We start from the raw sequence: 23,084 nt of genomic DNA, 5'->3' as shown, positions 1-23,084 counted from the left end.
AGCTGGTATCCCTGCTGACCTGGTGTCACAGATAGGTATCTATTTCATTGAGTAAATGTATTGTTCTAATTTATCACTGAGATTCACAGTATTGTGCGGCCCATGAAGTGTATCAGGTTGCCCATCACTGGGTTAAAGAGAACTGGATTAGAAAGATTTATTTAACCCCCATCATTAAATCAGTTGACCAATCAAGTTGATCGGAACCTGTTTGTTTGAGCAATGGACAAATCCTCAACTGTGGCGCTAAACTCTTGCATGACTGATTTAATATCAAAGGGCCTGATTCATTAAGGTACTTAGGCAAAAAATTTAGTGAGCTTTCTTAAGTTTTCTGGACAAAACCATGTTACAATGGAAGGGCTGTAAATTAGTTTATTATTTTGCACCTGTTTTCATTTGAAATTGACAAAAAGAAATGTTAATTTATTGTCTCAAATCTTTCATATGTTAAATGGCGATATTCTTTCACATTCATGCATTCATAGCAATTTTCCGTCAATGAAAAAAATTTCAGAGTGACGGTTTCAAAATATCAAACTTTTACCATTAATTTTAATGTGTCCATTCATTTCACTTCTGTTTCCAGTGTGTACATGTAGAAACCCTATTGGAATGAATAGGAAAACCTTTGATCATTTCTCAGAGGGCTGGTGCCGCTTTGGTGTGGGGCATGCTGGGGCTTTTTCTCATTCCCCTGAGCTGTGGGGATAAGGTGGATAATGACCAATATTGGGATCCATGGATGGATGACTTTACAGCCCCATTGGTTACAGTACAATGGACACAGGTCCTAAAGACCCCCGAACATTACACCAAAAAAGTGTAGATAAGTAACACAAAAACAAAACCCTATTTCAGCACATTATTAAACATAAAGTAAAAGCAGATTAGTCACGGTTCAAAAAGGGAAATAAATCATGTTTCTTCTATCTATAACATCATAATCCTTAACCTTAAAAAATCTCCAAAGAAAATGACCCACCCAGTCACTAGCGCCGTTGGCTACTGTGCGTAATGATCAAAGCCGGGAGTCCTCGCAGACTATCACTAGTGGCCAGTGTGGAAACTGCTTGAGATTCGGTTCCGGTGAAGGGTTGGGTAGCTTTTTAGGGTGTGGGGTTTTTTGTCCCCATTTGGACAACAACAGATCAAGAAATCTTTGTTTTTGGCATAATAGTATAATAGGAAGGTGATTTAGGGACCTGTGTTATTTACTGGGGTGGCGTTCAGTGTGGCAGGGATACCACATACTGTCATGCAGGTGGGGGTGTATCTCACCATTTTATATTCTGTTGTATATTTATTACCAGTGCTGCACATTAATTTCAATGGCCCCATTCATTCCATTACTTGTACGAGCATAAACTATTTTTATTTGATTTTTGTACATGCATCACAGGTCTTAAAGGGATCTTGAGTGTCTGAAACCAGTGAAAACATTTTTGGTGATTCCCACAAGAACTTAATAAATCAATTTTTCATAGATTCCCCTTGTACTATACTTAACACTAAGAAATTGAAGATTACAGTCCTTTTGCAATGTCTGGCAATTTATCTTTTGGGAGATTTGGAAAACTGGTTATCTATGGGGTCACTTTGCATTTTAATACCTTTTGATTACCAAATTGACCTGGGCATCTGAAAATAAATAAAAATAGTGATTATTGTCAATTAGATCTGTTAAGCTGGGTACACACTACAGAAATTTCAACCAACTTTTTATGCCAAGCGATTTTACATGCGATCGATGGTCCGATCGCTCGGTCCATGGACTGCATACACACTAGCCTTGTTTAGGACGATAAAGGGAAGAGCGGACGTCCCTTTAGCGACTTTTTACAGCCATGTTGTCGTGAGTAATGACTATCATTTCGTACTCACTGTTGTGGATCGGTCGGAAGTTTATACACACTGCACAGCGGAAACGAGATTGGAACGAAAATATTTAACGGTACGACCAACCAAATGAGGCGACAATCGTCCACTTGGGCAGACTTTCGACCATCGTGTCACTGCACACACTGACCCGACTTTTGAACGAGCGGTCGTATGTCGGCTGATTGAGACGATTATTGGACGAAAACCGTGTAGTGTGTACCCAGCTTTAGAACTGGGCCATTTTGGCAAATTTCTGTGTCCTGTCCATTTGCGCTAATGGTATGTAAAACTGGCACATCTAAACGATACTGGTCTCTACATGAGCCCTAAGCCTGGCCTCATCTAACTAGACAGGTCACACAAATCTACAGTGTTAGCAATTTTTATTAATGCAAGTAATATGTATTCTATAGGGGTATTTATAATAGTAGATTGCAAGTGAAATAACATGCAGATACGGAGTTCCAAAACAGGGTGTAGCTGAAAAGTGGTCAGGGCTTATCGGTGTGTACGCAGTAGTATATTTACCAAAAGTACGTATCACTTGCAGCAAATTAACTTGGCTATTGTCCTACGCTAATTCAGACCTGTTACAGCAGTGCAAGCTGCTAATTCAGGGGCATTTATTAAAGCGGTCAGTGTAGTTTTTATGAAGGTGGGGATTTTTTGACCCTTCATTTCCTGCTATATATTTTGCACTACTTTTCTGTTGAAATGTTTTGGTTGATTGTTTTCGGAAACTCTGATAAGAAGATTAGCATTGAGTAAAAGTACTAATAATTGCTAGCTTTTTATAAGTGCATTAATTATGATACACATATATGCGTGGCCTTCTTCCTGTGTACAAGCTATGGGGAAATCCTTCCGAATTGCAACATTTATCGCAACAAGTAACTGAAAAGCAGCGAGTGTTCCTTGTGAATAAGACCATCCCAGGATTGTGAGCATCACTTTATCAGCTCACATCCAATCGTGATACTGCTCTCCAGTGTCCAGCTGCATTATGGTAAATGTTGCAAAGCATCTTGAGGCTTCCTTCTGCATAAGGACACTGTCCATTTTTAACTTATTAATTTGATCACTGGACCTGCAATAATGCAATGCTGGTGCTGGTGTAGGATTTGAAATATCTGGAACTATCGTTAGTGCTGAGTTTGCCGATTATTTGAGGTTAGCGTGAACTTTTATTTGTTTTTCCTAATTATTTGCTTAATCTAACTTTTTGTTTACGGTTTAAGGTTCACTTAGTGTTTTTCATGAGGTCAATCTTTCAGCCACAACGTTCAAAGCGATGCCCCATATCACAGCATAAGTAAACGGTTTGTTTTGAAATAATTGCCACTGCTTCACATTTGTTAAAATGTGCTGTTCAGATTCTTTTTGTAGTAAATACTTGTAAATATTGATGGGGTTATTACAGTTTGAATATTGTTTGTATGATTTCATAGACAATTGATTGCTTGTATATTGTCACGGAAATTATGGCAATGGACGCACGTTCACTTTAAATGTTGCTCAATGCCATAAATTTTATGTAGTTAACCAAAATAAAATGGTCGCTGTTTAATGGAATGAGAGTTTTCAACAAATATATACAATTATATTTTTCATTTGATATGCTTAGTCCTATAGTAACCATTTATATATTGGACTTTATTTTACCCCTGACTATGTGTAGCTTATTGCATTTAACCATGTAAATAATTTTTACAATGAAGCTTTTATGAAATGAAAGCACTTTTTGAACTATACTGTACTAGTTTCCAGATCACTTTTAGTGATGTAGATACTAGAGTTCTGATTTAGACTGCACATAAGTCCATCTTTGTGATGTAAAGATCCGTCTTGATGCAAAATGAATGCATTGAGTAGTCGGACAAGTTGCATCGGTATTTAGAGGGCACTTAAGGCCCTTTGTGCTTTAAGAGGAGGTTTAGAGGTGTTAATATGCAAGAGCCAGCAGTACAGTGAGGCTATGTCTCTTTGTGATCCTGAAATGCGTTGGGTATGGGATATAAATGTGGCAGCTACATAATCCCTGTGCACATGTTAGAGTTCATAATTGCCGCATCTTTGCTCCCGATACATCTAAACACTAGATTTAACATTACACATATCTTAATGCATGCCACTCAAAATATAGACAGGGAAAGGCAGATACACAGACTCTTCTTTCATCATATGCAAATAGACCATCTGTACAGTCAACTCTAAATCGGGCTTTTAGTGATTACTTATATTTAACTCATTTTGTCTATGTAGCAGTTCCATTGTTGGTTCAGTTATTAGTATATGAGAAGAAGTAGATCCAGGTCCGGTAATCAGAACACCCTACAGTTCAATGTTCACACTGTCACTTTTAGGCACAATCTCTATACATGTCCAGCTGTCTCTAGTATTCTTTGTTTGACCACCAGTGATATGTGCAGTTTATGCAGAAAGAATGGTCTAATAGCACATGGGTTTCCTACACCTTTAAGTTTGCCAATCACCGGCTGTTACTGAGCTACATGTGCCAGCATTTACTCTATTGTTGTCTATTCTGGTAGTGCGATTCAATAAACTCAATTTACAAATGGTTTGTATCTTTTGTCCTATAATGTAGTAGCTCTAACTAATATGTACAGAATTTGTGTGTAAATAATATTATGTTTGCTTTTGCGAACATGAAAATCCTGTGGCTTTGTCTATGCAAAACATGGGCACATTAACAAACGTTCATGCGTATCGGCCTCATCTGACCTCATTCTCCGAAACTATCTGTTCCTTTTATCATAGAACAAGCGAGGACAATATTGAATGTAACTTGATGTTCCAGATCCTGTTTAAGTGTAGATAATACAATACAAAAGCCCCCCCACCCCCCCAAGAAAAAGGAACAAAGAAGAAACCCACTTTTCCAAGGTACAACAATACAATATCATATCGAAGGCATTAATCACCTGGTGGTGTTGGTGTAAATCAGAGAGCATTGCATAGTTGAAAATACAAAAAATTAAATAAACAGAGAATCTTGGAAAAACTAGGTACGCATCAAAATAAATGAAAATCATCAGGGTATCAAACTAACAGAATAAGAGCACATTGTCAAAACGAACAAGTCAAATAACCGGGCAGAGAGACTGTAAGCAATAAACAATGTATAAACATGGAAAGTGATTGAACGACTAGACCCTAGGAGGAATCATCAGCAGAATCCTCAAAGACTGTAACGCATATTGTGACCTAACCCATATCTTGTAGTATTTAGGCAGAGTGTTCCTGGCTGTATGAGTGTAACGCTCATAGCCAACTGTTTCATTCACTAGTGCAACCCAACAGCCGAAAGTTGGGTCATCTGCAGACATCTATGGCCATCCATTTTATAGCTATTGTAACTTTGGCCAGAGTCAACAAATATATCACATACTGGGAGGACGGCTTATCCAAAAGGAGATCAAGAGAGAGCCCAAATAGGCAAATTCTTGGGGACAGTAGGGAAACCTTAATCCCTGTCAACTGAATACATGCCTCATCCGCCACGCAAAAGAGCCCCAGACAGAACCAGAGGAGATGCCAGAAACCAGCCGTCCCCCGTACCACACATGGGGCAGTTAGTCATGTCCTTCTGCCCAATTTTAGGAATCTCACAGGAATATAGTAAACTCTGTGCAGCAGTTATATTTGGATCTGACAAAACCTGATGCTTGAAGTAGCAACTCAGGCACTACCCAAGCTTAGTGCTCCGGTCCTCCTCATCAAGGGGGGACCCAGGTCATCTTCCCATCTAGCTGTAAGGACAAGCAAATCCCTGTGTAAATATCTGGAAGAATGTTTCTGTACAATATGCAAATCTGTTTACAGGGACTCCATATAGCAAAGCATGACAGAACTGAGGAACAATTAAATGATGCTTGGAGTGCATGCCATAGCCGTAAGTAGCCATAAAATAACTGGTCCGAGAACTCAAATTCTGACTTCAGTTGGTCAAAGGATTTCAAGTAGGTATCAAAGTAGAACTGACCATACTCCACATTTAAGCCATGTGGATTCAGTTCCTAATTTAAGAACTTCATCCAACTTAGAATTTCCCCACAGAGGTGTCTCCGGATCCCAGCCCAAATAATACATGGAGTCATGTATCATGTTCCAAACCAGAATTGCCTGTCCTAAGAAGGGGGCCGTACCCCTGGAGACATTGGTCTCCAGAAGGATCTGCATCTGAGACTTGGAGGACCCCGTCTGCCCATGTAAGAATCCGCAAAGGGTGCCACCCGGGTCATTATTAACCCACTCCTTCAAGTGTGCCAGTTGAGCTGTAAGGTAATAGGCTTTAAAATTAAGGAAGGCCAGGCCATCAGAAGCCCTGGAGCGGCAAAATGTATCCAAACATAGCCAAACATATAAGCACACTGTTCTCCCCCCAGACCAGAGAGAACATATATTTGTTTATTCTGGAAAGAACCTGCCTAGAAATTTAACTTGGTGCCTGTTGTAGCGGGTAAAGGAGTTTAGGCTGTATAATCTTTATTGAATTTAGTGGTAGTTTCCTCCAGGTATGGAGATTAGACTTAATGTATTCAATAACAGGGTCTATGTTGAAAGTAACATAGTCAAGCAATGTTATTAGACATCTGTTTCCCCGAATGTTTAAACTGAGTCATCCATTGCAATAAGGACTGTGTCTGCGCATTCCGGGTGTGCGTTCACAGATGGGGAATAGATTGGATTTGGCCCAGTTGATTAGAAGACCAGAGTATGTGCCAAAGCCATCAACCATCCTCAGCAGGTTATTAAGGGAAACATCGGCAGAGATTATTATAGTTTACTTCTCCTGCATAGAACCGGTCTGGTTTGGGTGAACAGTCTGAGATATTAAGTTTAACCTAGTGTCAAGCACTTTGATCAGGATCTTGACGTCTTGGGTCAACAGTGACGTGGAAGCAGAGGATCTTTCCCAGGTTTGGAGATGACTATGATTAAGGTTTGGGACATAGTTTGTTTGAGGGAGGTGATCTCCCCTCATCTATCAAATGTGTCCTTGAGCTTCAGGATGAAATAGGACCCAGCAGGTTCTGGGTGCCCACTGTGAGATAAATGTGCACGAAGAGTTCCAGGATGATTTGGGCAGGAGAGACAATCAAGCGTACCCTATTCCACGCTCATCTATGACGGTCCCACGGTGCGCTGTGGTTTTATATAACAATATGTAAAATATAGTCGTTCTTTGGTGACAATTACTTGTGATTAAACTGCAAGAGGTTAATGTGTCTCTAAATGTAAAATCCGCTCCATTTATAAATATGTTTTACGTTTCTGTATATGTTGTGCAGTGTATTAAGACACAGGTTGTTCTGTACATACAGCCTTATTGGTCTGCTTGTTGGAGCTGCCTTATTAATACTATATAATCTTCATATTATGTTCGTTCGAAGACTAAACAAATAAGAATGGATAGGAGCACTCTGGAAAGCCATCTGTCTCAGAAGAAGTATTACATTGGTATTTAGCATAATATCACCAGTTATGTAAACTAGTGGATTTATTTTTCATCTCCTTGTCTAGATATGTTGTGATGGCCTAGCATGGAAACACTGGCAAATAATCACCAAACTTACCCAGAGCCACAGCTTCCTCTTTGCTGTACTTATGCAAAGCATTGTTAATGAAAGGACCTCTGTGTCACCTATGTCATGTGCTGATTGTTGTACAGTTACACGGTTTTTCCCTTTATGTAAATGCTCAGATATTACAGTCATGGATCAAGGATAGACAAATCCCCCTATGCCAGGCAGACAATGCACCTGGTATATATACTTTTATCCCCCGTTGGGGTGCAGGCTCCCTGGAAGGTCTGGTGTGTTGTACTGGGTTCACCAGACAATAACCACAGGTAAAAATAGTGATCACCGTTCTATATGATAGGAGCATTAACTGAACTAAAACTGCATTTTACTGTATTTTTATCGAACATCCAATTGACATAAGATAGAAAACTTCTCTCTCAGGAGGCCACCAAAACCATCATACACGCACTCATCATCTCCCTCCTGGATTACTGCAACCTCCTCCTCACCGGCCTCCCCCACTCTCGTCTCTCTCCCCTCTGCTCTATACTCAACGCGGCCGCAAGACTTATCTACCTCTCACGCCGCTCCTCCTCTGCCTCCCCTCTCTGCCTTGCCCTTCACTGGCTCCTCTTCCCATACAGAATTCTTTTCAAACTCCTCACCACTTACAAGGCTCTCTCCAACTCTACTGCCCCTTGTATCTCCAACCTCCTCTCCATTCACACTCCCGCCCGCTCCCTGCGCTCGGCCAATGACCGTCGCCTCTCCTCCACTCTGATCACCTCTTCCCATTCCAGAATCCAGGACTTTTCCTGTGCAGCCCCCCTTTACTGGAATGACCTCCCTCGCTCCATCCGCCTCTCTCCCACTCTGTGCTCCTTCAAACGTGCACTCAAAACTCACCTCTTTCTCAAAGCCTATCACCCATCCACTTAACCCCTATCTCCTCCACTCATTCTCCCCTCTCTCCCATTGCCTCTACCGGCTCCTCTTGTGCCTGGTCTGTCAACCCTCCCTTTAGGATGTAAGCTCGAATGAGCAGGGCCCTCTTCCCTCCTGTCTCCTTACCCGTTCTTCTGCTCCGTGTCTATTGCATCTGCCTGCCTGGAGTTTCTGAAGTATTGGTACTTTTTGTTTATTGTTCTGTACTGTTATACCCTGTATAGTCTACTGTTTGTACTATGTGCGGCCCTGCGGAAACCTTGTGGCGCCTAACAAATAAATGATAATAATAATATTAAAAATACAGTGCGCACAGTCATAGAAACCAGCAGTCATTGATCTTGTTTTCAGACGACAGTCACGATTGTCAATACTTAACTTTGTTTATTAGAGCGTTTCCTACCGAGTCCCTGCTCCGTTATATATCATTGTCATTGATGTCTCAGCCCTGCTATACAATATTCCGATAAACCACATGTTTTATATATGTGTCTGACCCTGCGGCAATGTTGTCTGCACAATCACTATTCATGGAAGACCTTTTGTTTCTCTCATTTGGGGTCAGAATGGCTCATCAATTAATTGCACTTAGGTGCAACATGTGTGCTAAACGAGGGGAACCAATCAGCAATTGGCTTTAATCAGTGTTGTACAAGTTAGACAATGAAATCAAGTCTGCTTGTTAGAATTTGCTAGTGTGTTTACCACCTGCATGTGTCTCCCTAACTGTGTACATAATCCTTACAGTCATACTGTTGTACCATTGCAGAGCACTTATGGATTTTGGAGAAAACCCGCCATGAATTTAATCTACCAGCCTCATCAGCTAAGAGTCCTCGACCCTTTCATCCTTCGACAAGTATCTCAGAATCTATTGAATTTTCCATCAAACTTTCCAAAGACAGAAGTGAGTTAATCTATGTTCTTTCTCTTGCTCTAAGGCAGGCCTGTCCAACCTTAGGCCCTCCAGATGTTGTGAAACTACAAGCCCCAGCATGCTTTGCCAGTAGACAACCTGTTGATAGCTGGAAGGGCATGCTGGGACTTGTAGTTTCACAACATCTGGAGGGCCGCAGGTTGGACAGGCCTGCTCTAAGGGCTCAAATGAGTTTTTCCTTCTCTGTGAAGTGTCCAAAGCTCAAGGCTCAAATCTGTTACACTGCAGACCGGGTTTAGCCGGCCTGGCTGTCCAGGTGTTGTGGAACTACAAGTACAAACTTGTTGTTTAGGCAGCAAATGAGCAGATTCGTCTTAATTGGAATTAAAAGAGCTAGCAGATCCTGCCAGGACAGTATATAAACCCGTAAGTGGCTAAATCCAGCTGCTTGGCCATTGGTCCAAGCTGACTGGATCATTCCTGACGTGACGAAAGCCTTTTAGCGTGAAGAGAAGATGATTGAACTCATGAACTGATAGCGTTCACCTTAAGGCCGTATTTACCAACGTGCCCAATGACAGTGTGATTGGTTTAGATGGGATTATTATGGGGTATAGCTGCTGTTTTCTCTGCAACATGCAGGATATTTTCATTTAGTGTCTAATCTCTGTTACAAATACTTCTAAAAGTAGTCTTACATTTGTGTAGAGAGAGAGTTGTACATAATAGTGTCACCTCATTAGCAGTGACAAGTACCTCTTTGTTTCATTGTTTAGTCTACTGGCAGTTTGTGTCCCCCCCACTTCCTCATGGTGATGCATTATAAAATACTGTGGCACTTCCAAAATAGGTAAACAGAGAAGTCATCAACTGCTTAAAGAATGATCATTGTCCAGAAGGATCTCTTAGTTACAGAGTGGTTCTTGTCTTTTCTATTTATTTATTACTTTGTTTAATTTATTTATTATGCAAATAAATGCTATTTTGTTCTCCATCTTATTGCTGTATTCCACTTTATTTCATCCTCTTTCCAAGTTAAATCCTTTATAAATGTTACATTTATTTACATATATATATATATATATATATATATATATATATATATATATATATATATATATATATATATATATATATATATATATATAATGGTGAAACTAGAACTTTCAATTTGCAATTTTTGCAGTTGTGAACTTTGAAAACATTTATCTAATGAACATCAAGTTTCATGTAATCCAGAAAAACATTGTATTCGCTCACAGTGGGGAATTGTTTGTTTTATAATGGGGCTAATCTACACATTTGTAAGTAGGACTATCGATTCATAAAGGAAAGTGTTACTACTTTTACACAATTTCTTAAATCACTCACAGCAGCTTTTATATAATCCTGAACATTAAGGGCTGTTATGGACATTTCAGAAATAATTCAAAAACAAAGTCTCTTCAGAATATTTTCAGTTTATTATGTAGGCACAATACAGACCATTCAATTCAAATAGAACAATGGTAATTTCACATTACTTTTGCAAGCATTTTATGCCCTAAAACCACAAAATTAATACGTACAAAGCATCACATAAAATCTTAGACCAATAATATCACTCCACATATGAGTCTCTCAACATCCTCCATCATCCCCCAGATATAGGCAGACATCCAAGTAGACCTTGCCATATCATATCAGACATTAACTTACTGTACCACAGCTTCCCTGTTCCCTGATATTATCAATGGAGGGCACACCTGGATCATTAAGGAGAGGAGTAAATAAGTAAGTTTTGGAAAACTGTTACAATGCAAGGAGTGCAAATTAGTTCAGTATTTTGCACTTGAGTTAATACTGACTCACCAATACTTGATAGCTTTATATTTACACGGAAATTTAAAGTTGATCTAGGACATGCCCTATCCCAACTATAACTCAGTCCCACATTTTAAATTTACCTCCCCCAATGCAACATGGTTTTGCCCAGGTGCAAAATTACCCCTCTTTTTTTGCTTTGCTCTCTTTAATGACTCGGGCCCTAAGTGTTTGCTAATGCTGCCATCTGCTGGTTAAACTTTAATTTACAATTTTCAGTTTCCATTTAGAGAAATATTTGTTGTCTGTATTGTTAGTAAAATATGAAAATGGATTTGTTCTACAATGTCTTTCTTTTTGTTGTCTAGAAGCCAAAGCACCCAACAACTGGAATTATTGCCATCACATTGGCATTTCACATATGCAATGAAGTCCACATAGCAGGATTTAAGTACAACTTGACGTCCTTGAATAGTTCGCTTCATTATTATGGAAACGAAACAATGTCCGTAATGGCGCAGGTAAAGACTGCAAGCATGTCTGTCCAATATGCTGTGATACATCAGCCAGTGCTCCTTTATTCCCAATTTTACTAAAATCTGTAATGTAGAGTCTTCCTGATTAGCCGGGATTTAGAGCTTTATAGGAAACAAAAGGGCATTTGGCATCCAGGAATTATTCCTTTTATAAGCTGAGCTGAAAGGGATGTGTCATTATTCCTAGAGCTACTTTCTTTTCTCTTTCAGTAATAACTATAGAGGATTTCCACATTAGTGATATTTCAACTTATTGCCTTGTTCAAGCCTTCCTTCCTGCACAGCTGTATGAAATACATTGCTTTATCTGATTTATGCCAAGTAGAGTATCGTTGTTTTCTTTTCTAATCCCCTTGGATATTGCGCTGTTCTGCATATTGGATGCAACTGTGTTTGGAGTGCAGCTCTGTGTGATAACAGTATCTATGCTTAGATGGTATAGATAAGCAAAACAAAGTAGTAATGTATATGAACACAGTGAGCTTACAATGAGCAAACAATATCATTTATTATAATATTAAAACATGTAAAAAATCAGTATCATTATAAAAGCCAAGGCTGAAAAAAGATATAACATGAAATAGCGAAGATATCTTGGGAACTGTAGAAAATCTCTCAATAACCAATAGAAATAAACAAAACAACCTGTAATGATTTATGAATCACTAGAATTATGCATGTAATAAAAGAATTATGCATCAAATAAGTGATGGGATAGGTCTTGAGAAAGAAAAAAGCAATGCATTTAGGGAAAGCATCAGGAGGCTGTGTAAAAGCCAACAAATTATGTGTTTCTGGGAAACCTTTTTAAATAGAATTCATTAATTATAATGAACTTTACCCTTAATTATTCACTGTAGCATGTTTGAGTGTCTTTGTGACACCAGAGGTAATGTATTCAAGTTTTAGAGCAGTCTGTAGGTCAGTTTGGTGGTGGTCTCATATATTTTCATACTTGTGCAGGTGGTAAGTCAGGTAGGTGCCGATGAAGCCACATCAGTAGGTCAAAACGTTGGTTAGGAACGTATTGCATTACTTCAGCTTATTTTCTGCTTTTGAGCAATGAAAATATCATCACCATTTATTTATGTAGCGCCACTGATTCCGCAGCACTGTACAGAGAACTCACTCACATCAGTCCCTGCCTCATTAGGGCTTACAATCTAAATTTCCTAACATATACACAGACAAAGAGAGACTAGGGTTAATTTTGATAGCAGCCAATTAACCTACCAGTATGTTTTTGGAGTGTGGGAGGAAACCGGAGCACCCAGAGGAAACCCACGCAAAATATCAGCATTTGATGCCATTGCTGTCCAGGACTTGGATGCTTCTTATTATAAAGTGCGCACTGATGTATTGATAGAATAAGCCTCATGTACGCTAGGGTGAGTTACTCACATGATCCGTGTCTTACATCTCCTTTTCTTTCCATTGGCAGAATGAATATCACAATATTTCAGCGGAGCAGATGTTTCTAAGGGACCTTGTTGAACACAAAACTATTACAAATTTGACGTAATGAAAGCCGCATACTGGGAATGCCATCTCGCCAATAAAAATAAAAGAACACTTATAAGTGTACGGTATTATAATTATTATTATTATTTTTTTTTTTAAACCAAGGAAGTATCTATGTATATTTTTTTGAAGAACTGTTAAGCCCAGGAGGAAGTTTGCCCATTGACACTGACATCCTTGACTCCTTAACCATCGAACTGTTCCTGAAGACAGTCAAAGGATTTGATTGTTCTCTTCGTCCTAGAATATGAAGCACAAGAAGATGCTGTGTGTTCATTTTGTATATGATTGTAATGAAAAACACTTTGTAAAAAAAAATATGTACCATAGAGGGAAGAGCTTTCCCTTTTGTTCAATTGTTAATTATTGCTCTGTTTGAATGAAGTTTGTTGAATGTTTTTTTGTTTTTACTTTATAAAGACTAATATAATATTTGGTCGATCGGCTGTGTTGTATAGGTCAATCTTCATGCTGTTATAGACCGTGATGTATACTGAATCTAGGCAGCCTATGGTTCAACAGCTTTCTGAATGTCTTCTATCATCAGTTCCAGATGTGGAGATTAGGTTGTCGGTCATTCATGTGTACAGCAGGCATTAATTATCTTCTTTTAGCTGCACTTTGTGAATGTTTCTTTTGGTCATAGCTGCTGCGTCCATAAATTTCAGTGAGTCTAAAAACTTGAAGGAGAACCCCAGAGTCATATCTCCCCTATAGCAGCCCCTCTTGCAGTAGAACATTAAGAACCCATGTGGTTCTGCAGATATTCAGCCTATCTGCTCCTGTAATGTTACATCACTGCAGTTATCGGGTAGTGATGCCGTAGCCATCAGCCAATACACCCTACATTTGCTTTCATACTTCTCCAGGGAGAAAATAGTGTTAAAGATGCCACATTGGTGTCCCTAGTACGACAGCTTAAAGATCTGTTGGCTAGACGTTTAGTAAGGATATATGGCTTGAAGTTGGGGTTCCCCTTTAAAAAGAACAATTGAGTGAGTTCATTAAATACACAATTGGCCCTAAGGAGCAAAGCCATATATCTGTTGTTGGCAATTTTAAGTAAATAAAGTGTTTCTTTCCAGCCATTCTTCATAGATGCACTAGGAAAAATAAGTTTTGTGTTCCCACTAACAAATCTGCTATCAACATGTACAATTAGCCATCCATTGTATCACGTTAAGTTGGTTTATTTTCTGTATAGAGTATAGGTAGCCATATTGGGAAGGGTGGGGCTTGTCCTTTCTCTAGAAGCTTCCTGACCTCAGTGATGTCACTGCTTCCTAGTTACTGGACAAGCTTCACCCTCACCTATATTGGTGCAGTGTGTATACGACAGACGCACATTAATGGGAGGCCGCGGCCATCGCCTGTCAAAACAAATTGAATCCTATTTGTGATGATATTTTTATCTACTGTACTTTTTTTAAGGTCATAAACTGAATATGGTCTCACTGGTAGAAGAACATTACATGTGTATGTTGTGTGAACAGAGGTTTGTTTAGTTTTCCTCAGTGGTAATAAAGTTATCTCTGCGTTAGTAGAGATGTTTGGTTACAGTTATGTTCCTGTTTGACAATTCCATTGAGCTCATGCTTCCACAGTATTTATGTTGTCATTTCACATCTGTTTAATATAATCACATGTAAGGCTCAGCAACAGGAGCCTTTACCGGGTGGGTGTCAAGCATTCGCTAGTATTCATGAAGGTACACCTACCACTTACTGGGAAACTCACTGCAGGTCATGTAGGAAGCCCATCTGGTGCACACAACATCAGTGCCCAGCACACGTGAAGGATGCCACCTAACCTCGGCTCTCAGGAGACGCCTCCGTAGCCCAGTGCACTCAGGATCAAGGAAAACCTTACAGATGTCACATGAAGGATCACTTTACTACCAGCTCTTTCAATAAAGCAAACTTTTTTTGTTTTTCACATAAAATTCTGTATGGTTTTGTCGTCTGTATGGCTTCATTTAATCTTGAGAGTGAGGGGACATTGAGACCTTTGAATGTGTGTGAAACCTTTTATGATATTGCTGGGAGTGTGCGTAGAAATGTGCTTCTCCGCTGAAGTGCAACATGAAGGCATAGAATGGGTCCCCATAAAGAGTATAGAGCTGGTGCAAAATTGAAGACCTTTTGCACAGTGGAAATGGCAGCGTGTCCCTTCATAGCACTAACAAATGTGCTGCTTCTCCTCGTTCTCTCATTTCTATATTCTCATTTTGAAATCAGGGATGCGGAGCGCCTACTCTGCATGTATTGCCGCCACTATGGCCTACTCCTTCCCTCGTCTGCACAAACACCTGGACCTCCGCAAACACTGGACCCACTGGCAAATTGGTTGACAGAGCAAGTTGGCAAAGTGTAATTAGTACTTTGTAAATGACTTCCTCTAAGTTTAGACTCTAAACCAGGGGCTATTAATATACGGGCCACAGACACGAATTGGCTCCCCAAAACAAGTATACTGGCCTGTCGGATCAAATCAAGAACACGTAATTTGGCCTATTGGGCCACTAATTGGTACACCAGCAGCTGCATTCACCCTGAACTTTGCGGCTGTCGGTCACATGACCATTGTCTAATTACTACTTACTTGAGTGCTGCCCACCAGGAAGTAGTTGGTTGCAACACTGTATAAATAGTAAGTACCATTTAATGTCTAATAGAATTGTGTTCCCTTCCTGCACTGGACCAGTTGGTGGTCAGAGTGTGGAGGAGGATGAGGGCCTCATTGAGGAGCAAAGCTTAGTAGTAGCTCTAGAATTTGTGTACTGCCTACAAATGCAGACCATATTTTCCCTGCATGCCAAAAATGCATTTACACCTCTTGTATTACCACGTGGTTTGTCCAGGAGCAAATTTGCTCCTTTATTTGTTTTGTCCCTAAATGTAAATGAGGCTCTGAATACTATGAGCCTATTGTTGGCTCATGATATTCAGTGTCTAACCTGCTCTTTACCACGTTTGTACAGAGCAGGTTAGACACTGAATATCCTGAGCCAATAATAGGGGGTTATTATATAACTGCTGGTATTTGTGGTTTATTTTTTCTTTTATATTTGGCAAAAAGATAAGAATTAGCACATTGGTATTGGCACCACTTATAGTTCATTATGATATTGACACCAGGGGCTAGATTTACTAAGCTGTGGGTTTGAAAAAGTGGGGATGTTGCCTATAATCAACCAATCAGATTCTAGCTGTCATTTTGTAGAAAGTACTAAATAAATGATAGCTAGAATCTGATTGGCTGCTATAGGCAACATCCCCACTTTTTTAAACCCGCAGCTTAGTAAATCTAGCCCCAGATCTGGCTCAGCATATTATTATTAGTACCAAATATGGCTTGGCTTTCTATTCTTGGCCGTTTTCTATACTTCGCATCAGATTGTTTGTAATTGGCACCAGATACACCAAGCAGAAAAAGAACTTACCCACTTCTAAAATCCATGCCCACTATTTGATTAAGCCAAAAGGAAAGTTCCTTTTTGTTGTGAACGGGTTCTGGCTCCTAACTTTTGGAGTTGACTTCTAAATTTTGGATAAATTTGTTGTGGCTTGAATGAGATTGTGACGGAACCACATTTATTGCCCCTTGTTGTCAGAAGAAGGGGCACAGCCATATTGTAATGCTTCTTCACACATGGGTGTCCTATTTTGTCTCCCTTATATCAACAGTCCATGTTCAAGATTACTGTGACCATGCTTTACAACTCGCCCTCCAATCTAATGCACTACCACAATAATTATGGTGTTTGCTAGGGGCAATAAGGGGTATATAGAGGACATCTAATTTGGGGTATTGATAGGTCAGATGAGCAGTGTTTTTCCTCCCTCTGTATTGGGAAGTGTGGAGGAGCTGGACCAGCTAATCAGCTACTCATTCAGGAGGGGGCGATTATGTGACCCTCCAGCATGTAGTCACCCTCCCACAAATCTCTGTGGTACACCGCTGTCTGAAACCCATAATACTGTCACATTTTGAGAAGCCCATGTTGGGATAGTAGCAATTCATGCACCCATCTATATCACTGCACATAGCTATGTCCATCACACCAGCAGGGTGACAAGGCTTTATGTTGTGGTTATTGGGTTTGGCTGACTGTATATAATATATGATTGGAATTTAACACTTGCTTCCCACACAATGGTTTACATATTCTATCTGAAACCACTAATGAACAAGAGTAATGAAAAATAACTGTGACTGTGGAATGCCTCAATCCATTATGGGTCACCAGATATGTCCCTTATTAGCGCACAGTCATGTGATGTGAGAAGTGCTCTCATTTTTAATGTTAGCAGAAAATCTGTTTGTTAGTATTATTGTACAATCGCATGTTACAGGAAACAAAGAAAAAGAATAACCGCAATTCGGAGAGGGGACAGCTGAGCTTTAGGGTACATCTGTTATCTTCCCGTGATGCGGAAGGCATTTTCCATGAGAATTTAGCTTATCCATTGACTATCAACCAGTGACATCACTGAGGTACAAATAATGTAGAATCCAGCGAACTGATGTTACTGTAGTCCAGGGAATTGATAAACTGCATTTTAATGTTTTTAAACAAATTGGCTTCATCTATTATGAATAGAACAGATCCACCTTAATAAAATGGTTTGATTAAAGTCCTTTGTGAAGCAAAATAGATTGAGCATCAACATCAGCAATTTTTTATGCTGACTATATACACAGATTACTGTATAGACCTAGGGCTAGATTTACTAAACGGCGGGTTTGAAAAAGTGGAGATATTGCCTATGGCAACCAATCCGATTCTAGCTTTCAATTATTTAGTACATTCTACAAAATGACAGCTACAATCTGATTGGTTGCTATAGACAACATCTCCACTTTTTCAAACTCGCAGTTTAGTAAATATACCCCCTAGACCGTTTCATGGCTGTAGCTCTCATTTAAGTAAATAAATCTTCTGAAATGAATAATATACGCCATCTTTTTTATTGTCTGGAGTCTTACTGTGAGGTTTACAATACTTTTATGTGCAAGTTCTTTTCTTTTTCTTTAAATGTCTTAAACTGACTTGTGAGAATGATTACCCCACGTGTCATGTAAAATATTCTTTAATTCTTTATAATAGATTTAAAAAAACACTGAAGAACATTGCGTTTGTGGATATGTGAATGTATGCAATGACCAATAAAGGTACTAGTTTCTCAGCCACGTAAAATAGCTGTGCCTGGCACTTTCTTGCACGGACCTGCTTGAGTAGTATAACAGTTGTAAGGTAATATTTGTGTATACATGTGACTGATTACCAAGTAAACAATCTTTTCTTATAGCGGCAGGACCCAGGTCCTAAAGACAGCATGAGATATGTTTGATATCGGAATCGATGTCAGGTGTAGTCTTTTAACTATTTAGTTTGTTGCAAAATTCTTTCCTTGTGTGTTTCTCTGTCCTACATGATGGTGGTTTCTTCAGAGGTATTTACTTTACACCATGTCCATGCCCACATGGAATCCCAGTAGAGAGGACCTCAGAAAGTATAGTATCTGCGTATTCCCGCTCTAGGAAAACCACTAAGTTAAGGCTGCTTGTTTTCTTGATTTAGTTAGTTTAGCTATTTAGTAATGCTCTTCCATTCTCTGTACTCTTGTGGAACCTGTGACAAACCTTTACTGATTCTGTAGGTATGTAATTTCCTGCCCTTTGAGCAATGTAAGGTGCTGATAGTCTGGATGATATCAGTTGTGACTAAAGCTGGGTACACGCTACAGTCATTAAGGAAAGTGAGTAAAACAAATGAGTAAGTTTTCACTTGGACTAAACTATGTTACAATGCAAGGAGTGCAAATTAGTTTATTATTTTGCACTTAAGTTAAATACTGGCTGTTTTTTCATGTAGCACACAAATATTTTATAGCTTTATTTTTAAACTGAAATGTAAAGTTGATCTAGTACATGCCCTACCCCAACTATAAATCTGTCCCCACATTTTAAATTTACCTCCCCCTCCAATGCAAAGTTACTCCCTGTTTTATGCTTTGCTCTCCTTTATGACTCAGGCCTTACAAATTTTCAACCGATTATCATGCCAATCACACGATAAACGGCTGGTTTGGTGGCTCAGTGGTTGGGCAGCACAGTGGCTCAGTGGTTAACACTTCTGCCTCACAGCACTTGGGCCATGAGTTCAATTCCTGACCATGGCCTTATCTGTGTGGAGTTTGTATGTTCTTCCCGTGTTTGCGTGGGTTTCCTCCTGGTGCTCCGGTTTCCTCCCACACTCCAAAAACACACTAGTAGGTTAATTGGCTGCTATCAAATTGACCCTAGTCTCTCTCTCTCTATGTGTCTGTGTGTCTGTCTGTATGTGTGTGTGAGGAAATTTAGACTGTAAGCTCCAATAGGGCAGGGACTGATGTGAATGAGTTCTCTGTACAGTGCTGCGGAATTAGTGGCGCTATATAAATAAATGGTGATGATGATGATATCGCTTTAGTGTGTACACTCCCACGATCATGTTTCATCGTACCAAAGCACATCGTATTGTTTGACTTTATAAACACTTTCAAGGTATCTTACACTAAGGTAGTCATTTTTACTAGCAGGTCTATAGGAGTCCAGATAGAGTCAACAATGGAGAAATCAGGATTAAGAGCTGCTTCTAAAACTACCAAAATGGAAGGAGAGACCAATCTGTGAATTGTGTTAATATTCAGACCTCCTGATACCTACTAAGATTTGGAAGGGGGCAAACCCCCCTGTGTTTTGAGAGAGAATGAAGAAGAGTCATGTGGTTGTAAGTTATTCGTGGTGGTTTGTGTTTCTATACATATGTTCTCATAACTCAGTGAATTTTATCATTTTGAAAGCTGCTAATTGACCCGACCAGCAGACCTCATAGTTAATCAAGGCTTTTGATGAATTGGTAAGTAGTAATATTAGAGGAACTAAATTGAGTTAAAAAATGTTGCCCATTGGCCAGCATACCCTAGCAGTTTATGGATGCCAGAGCTTGCTGGCACCCAAATGGGTGTGTTCAACACTAAGTGATCCACTAATTGTCTATTCTCCTCCATTTCCTTTTTCTTTCACAGAACATTCAATGGTTTCCCCAGGACTGCCTCAGACATTACACAATTCTAAGTGACTTGGCTGACATAATGGTTTTACCCTCCGGCTGACATCAGGGAGAGTTTCAGAGTGAGTCCTATTAGATTAGCCCTCCCTCCTGTGTTGTTCTTTCCCCACATTCTCCCATGCCCCCACACTGTATTTAAATAATGGCGGGAGTGGTGGGGAGGCAGATGAGAGGAGGAAAGTCTTATCTCCACTGCCCTCAATGAACACACAAGATGAGTATTCTCTGAGTCATGAGGGAGAGAGGAACGTCTGGAGTCTATATTACATAGTCTCATATGACACTATATGTGTGGACATATTGGCTATCTGCTTGTATGTGAGCCTATATGGATGTAACCGTCTAGTAGCATGTGAGGTTAGATGGAGCTGTGTGTGTATGTATGTATATATATATATATATATACACACACACAAAACACTGCAAAAGTTTTAGGCAGGTATGGGAAAAAATGCTGCAAAGTAAGAATGCTTTCAAAAATATTTTTTTTTATTTTTTTTCAATTAACAAAATGCAAAGTGAATGAGCAGAAGAGAAATGTAAATCAAATCAATATTTGCTGTGACCACCCTTTGCCTTCAAAACACCATCAATTCTTCTAGGTACACTTGCACACAGTTTTTAAAGGAACTCAGCAGGATGTTCCAAGCATCTTGGAGAACTAACCACAGATCGTCTGTGGATGTAGGCTTACTCAAATCCTTTTGTCTCTTCGTGTAATCCCAGACAGACTCGATGATGTTGAGATCAGGGCTCTGTGGGGGCCATATCATCACTTCCAGGACTCCTTGTTCTTCTTTACGCAGAAGATAGTTCTTAATGACATTGGCTGTATGTTTGGGATCGTTGTCCTGTTGTAAAATAAAGTTAGAACCAATCAGAAGCCTCCCTAATGGTATTGCATGATGGATAAATACCTGCCTGTATTTCTCAGCATTGAGGACACCCATTAATTATGACCAAATACCCAACTGCATTTGCTGAAATACAGCCCCAAACTTGCAAGGAACCTCCACCATGCATCTCTGTTGCCTGCACTCATTATTGTACCGCTCTCCAGCCCTTAGGTGACCAAACTGCATTCTGTTACTGCCAAATATTTCAATATTTTTCAGTCCAGAGTACCTGCTGCCATCTTTCTGCACCCCAGTTCTTATGTTTTTGTGCATAGCTGAGTCACTTGGCCTTGTTTCCACGTGGAAGGTATAGCTTTTTGGCTGCAATTCTTCCATGAAGACTACTTCTGGGCAGACTTCTCCGAACAGTAGATGGGTGCACCCGGGCTCCACTATTTTTTTACAGTTCTGAGCTGATGGCACTGCTGGACAACTTCCGATTTCAAAGGGAAGTAAGCATGATGTGTCTTTCATCTAATGCACTCAGTTTCCTTGGCCAACTACTGTGTCTACGGTCCTCAATGTTGTCTGTTTCTTTATGCTTCTTCAATAGAGCTTAAACCACACATCTTGAAACCCCAGTCTGCTTTGAAATCCTTGCATTGGAGAGACCTTGCTGATGTAGTATAACTACCTTGTGTCTTGTTGCTGTGCTCAGTCTTGCCCTGGTGTATGACCTGTGACATGAAACGGTCTTCCACAACCTCACCTTTGCAGCAGAGTGTGGCAGTTCCTCACCCAGTTTTAAGCCTCTTACACAACTGTTGCTGTTTCAGTTAATAACTGTGTTTCAACCTACACATGAAAATGATGATCATTATCACCTATTTGGTATGATTTGGTTAATCATACACCTGACTATAATCCTACAAAATCCCTTACTTTGTGCAAGTGTACCTAGAAGAAGGATGGTCACAACAAATTATTGATTTGATTTAGATTCTTCTCCTGATCATTCTCTTTGAATCTTGTTAATTGGTAAAAATAAACTATTAAAAGTTCTTTTGAAAGCATTCTTTATTTGCAGCGTTTTTTCCACACCTGCCTAAAATGTTTGCACAGTATTATGTGTGTGTGTGTGTGTGTATATATGTATAATATATATAATATATATCTAATATATATAAGCCTAGTGGCGTGTGTTAGTCTGTGTGTGTGTGTGTGTGTGTGGAAAAAAAAACAACCAAGCTGCAGCGCCACCTGCTGGGCGAAGTTATACACTGACCTACTAAATTCTTAGTGTGTGTGGGGAAAAAAACTCAGAAAGGGCTGACATTTGGTAAAATAAGATGTTTTTAATTTGTTAATTTAATTTGTTAATTGTTAAAATTGTTTATAAAGATTTAAAAAATATATATATATATTTCTTGAAGGAGAAGTGACAGTTGGGAGTGGTTGGTGGTTGCCGGGGGTGACAGTGGGGAGTGGTTGGTGGTTGCCGGGGATGACAGAGCGAGAGGAGTGTGATACTCAGGACCGCTGAGAGAGATCCCTGTGTCTGGATAGACATCTGGATAGATGTGGCGATAAAGATGAAGGATGAGGTGATGGAGAAAAATGATGAGGTGGTGACATGTGGACAAAACCACGTTAAAAAAGGGCACTTGCATCGGGAAGTAACGCTCTTCCCCTGAGGAGGCCTGGCCTAGCCCCAAATGCATGACAAGGACCTTTTTAACACCTTAAGTAGCTTGATTTGACTAGAATGCATGAGTATCATGCACGGGTTAACTTGTGTGTATATATATATATATTTGCTTGGCATGCAATACTATTTTACAGACTTCTATTAAGTGCTTTCACTACATGTAACGACAAGTTTAATTCATTATTTTACTGTAATGTAATACATTATTTTGTGTTGTGCTGTGTGCATATAACATTTTTCTGGATTGTGTAAAGCAAAACAAGATGAAGTTGCCATGTTTAGTTTTAAATGAGAATTTTTAAATTTTATCTTTA

At 39.6% G+C, this 23,084-nt stretch overlaps 1 protein-coding gene across 4 annotated transcripts in view; it reads left to right on the top strand.

Annotated features, from left to right (window-relative positions):
* ST3GAL6 (ST3 beta-galactoside alpha-2,3-sialyltransferase 6) overlaps positions 1-14,668 on the top strand; it is a 113,073-nt gene extending 98,405 nt beyond the window's left edge. For all 4 annotated transcript variants that reach the window (XM_075197023.1, XM_075197022.1, XM_075197021.1 and 1 more), the window contains 3 exons: positions 9,142-9,279; positions 11,421-11,573; positions 13,030-14,668. In XM_075197023.1, the coding sequence (XP_075053124.1) occupies positions 9,142-9,279; positions 11,421-11,573; positions 13,030-13,110 (372 nt within the window). In that variant the 3' untranslated portion in view covers positions 13,111-14,668. The remainder of the gene's footprint in view (positions 1-9,141; positions 9,280-11,420; positions 11,574-13,029) is intronic.
* The last annotated feature ends 8,416 nt before the right edge of the window (positions 14,669-23,084 follow it).

This window comes from Mixophyes fleayi, chromosome 2, assembly GCF_038048845.1.
Source record: "Mixophyes fleayi isolate aMixFle1 chromosome 2, aMixFle1.hap1, whole genome shotgun sequence".
In the NCBI taxonomy this organism is placed as follows: domain Eukaryota; kingdom Metazoa; phylum Chordata; class Amphibia; order Anura; family Limnodynastidae; genus Mixophyes; species Mixophyes fleayi.
Note: the sequence above shows the minus strand (reverse complement) of the source record. Positions and strands in the feature narration are given on the sequence as shown.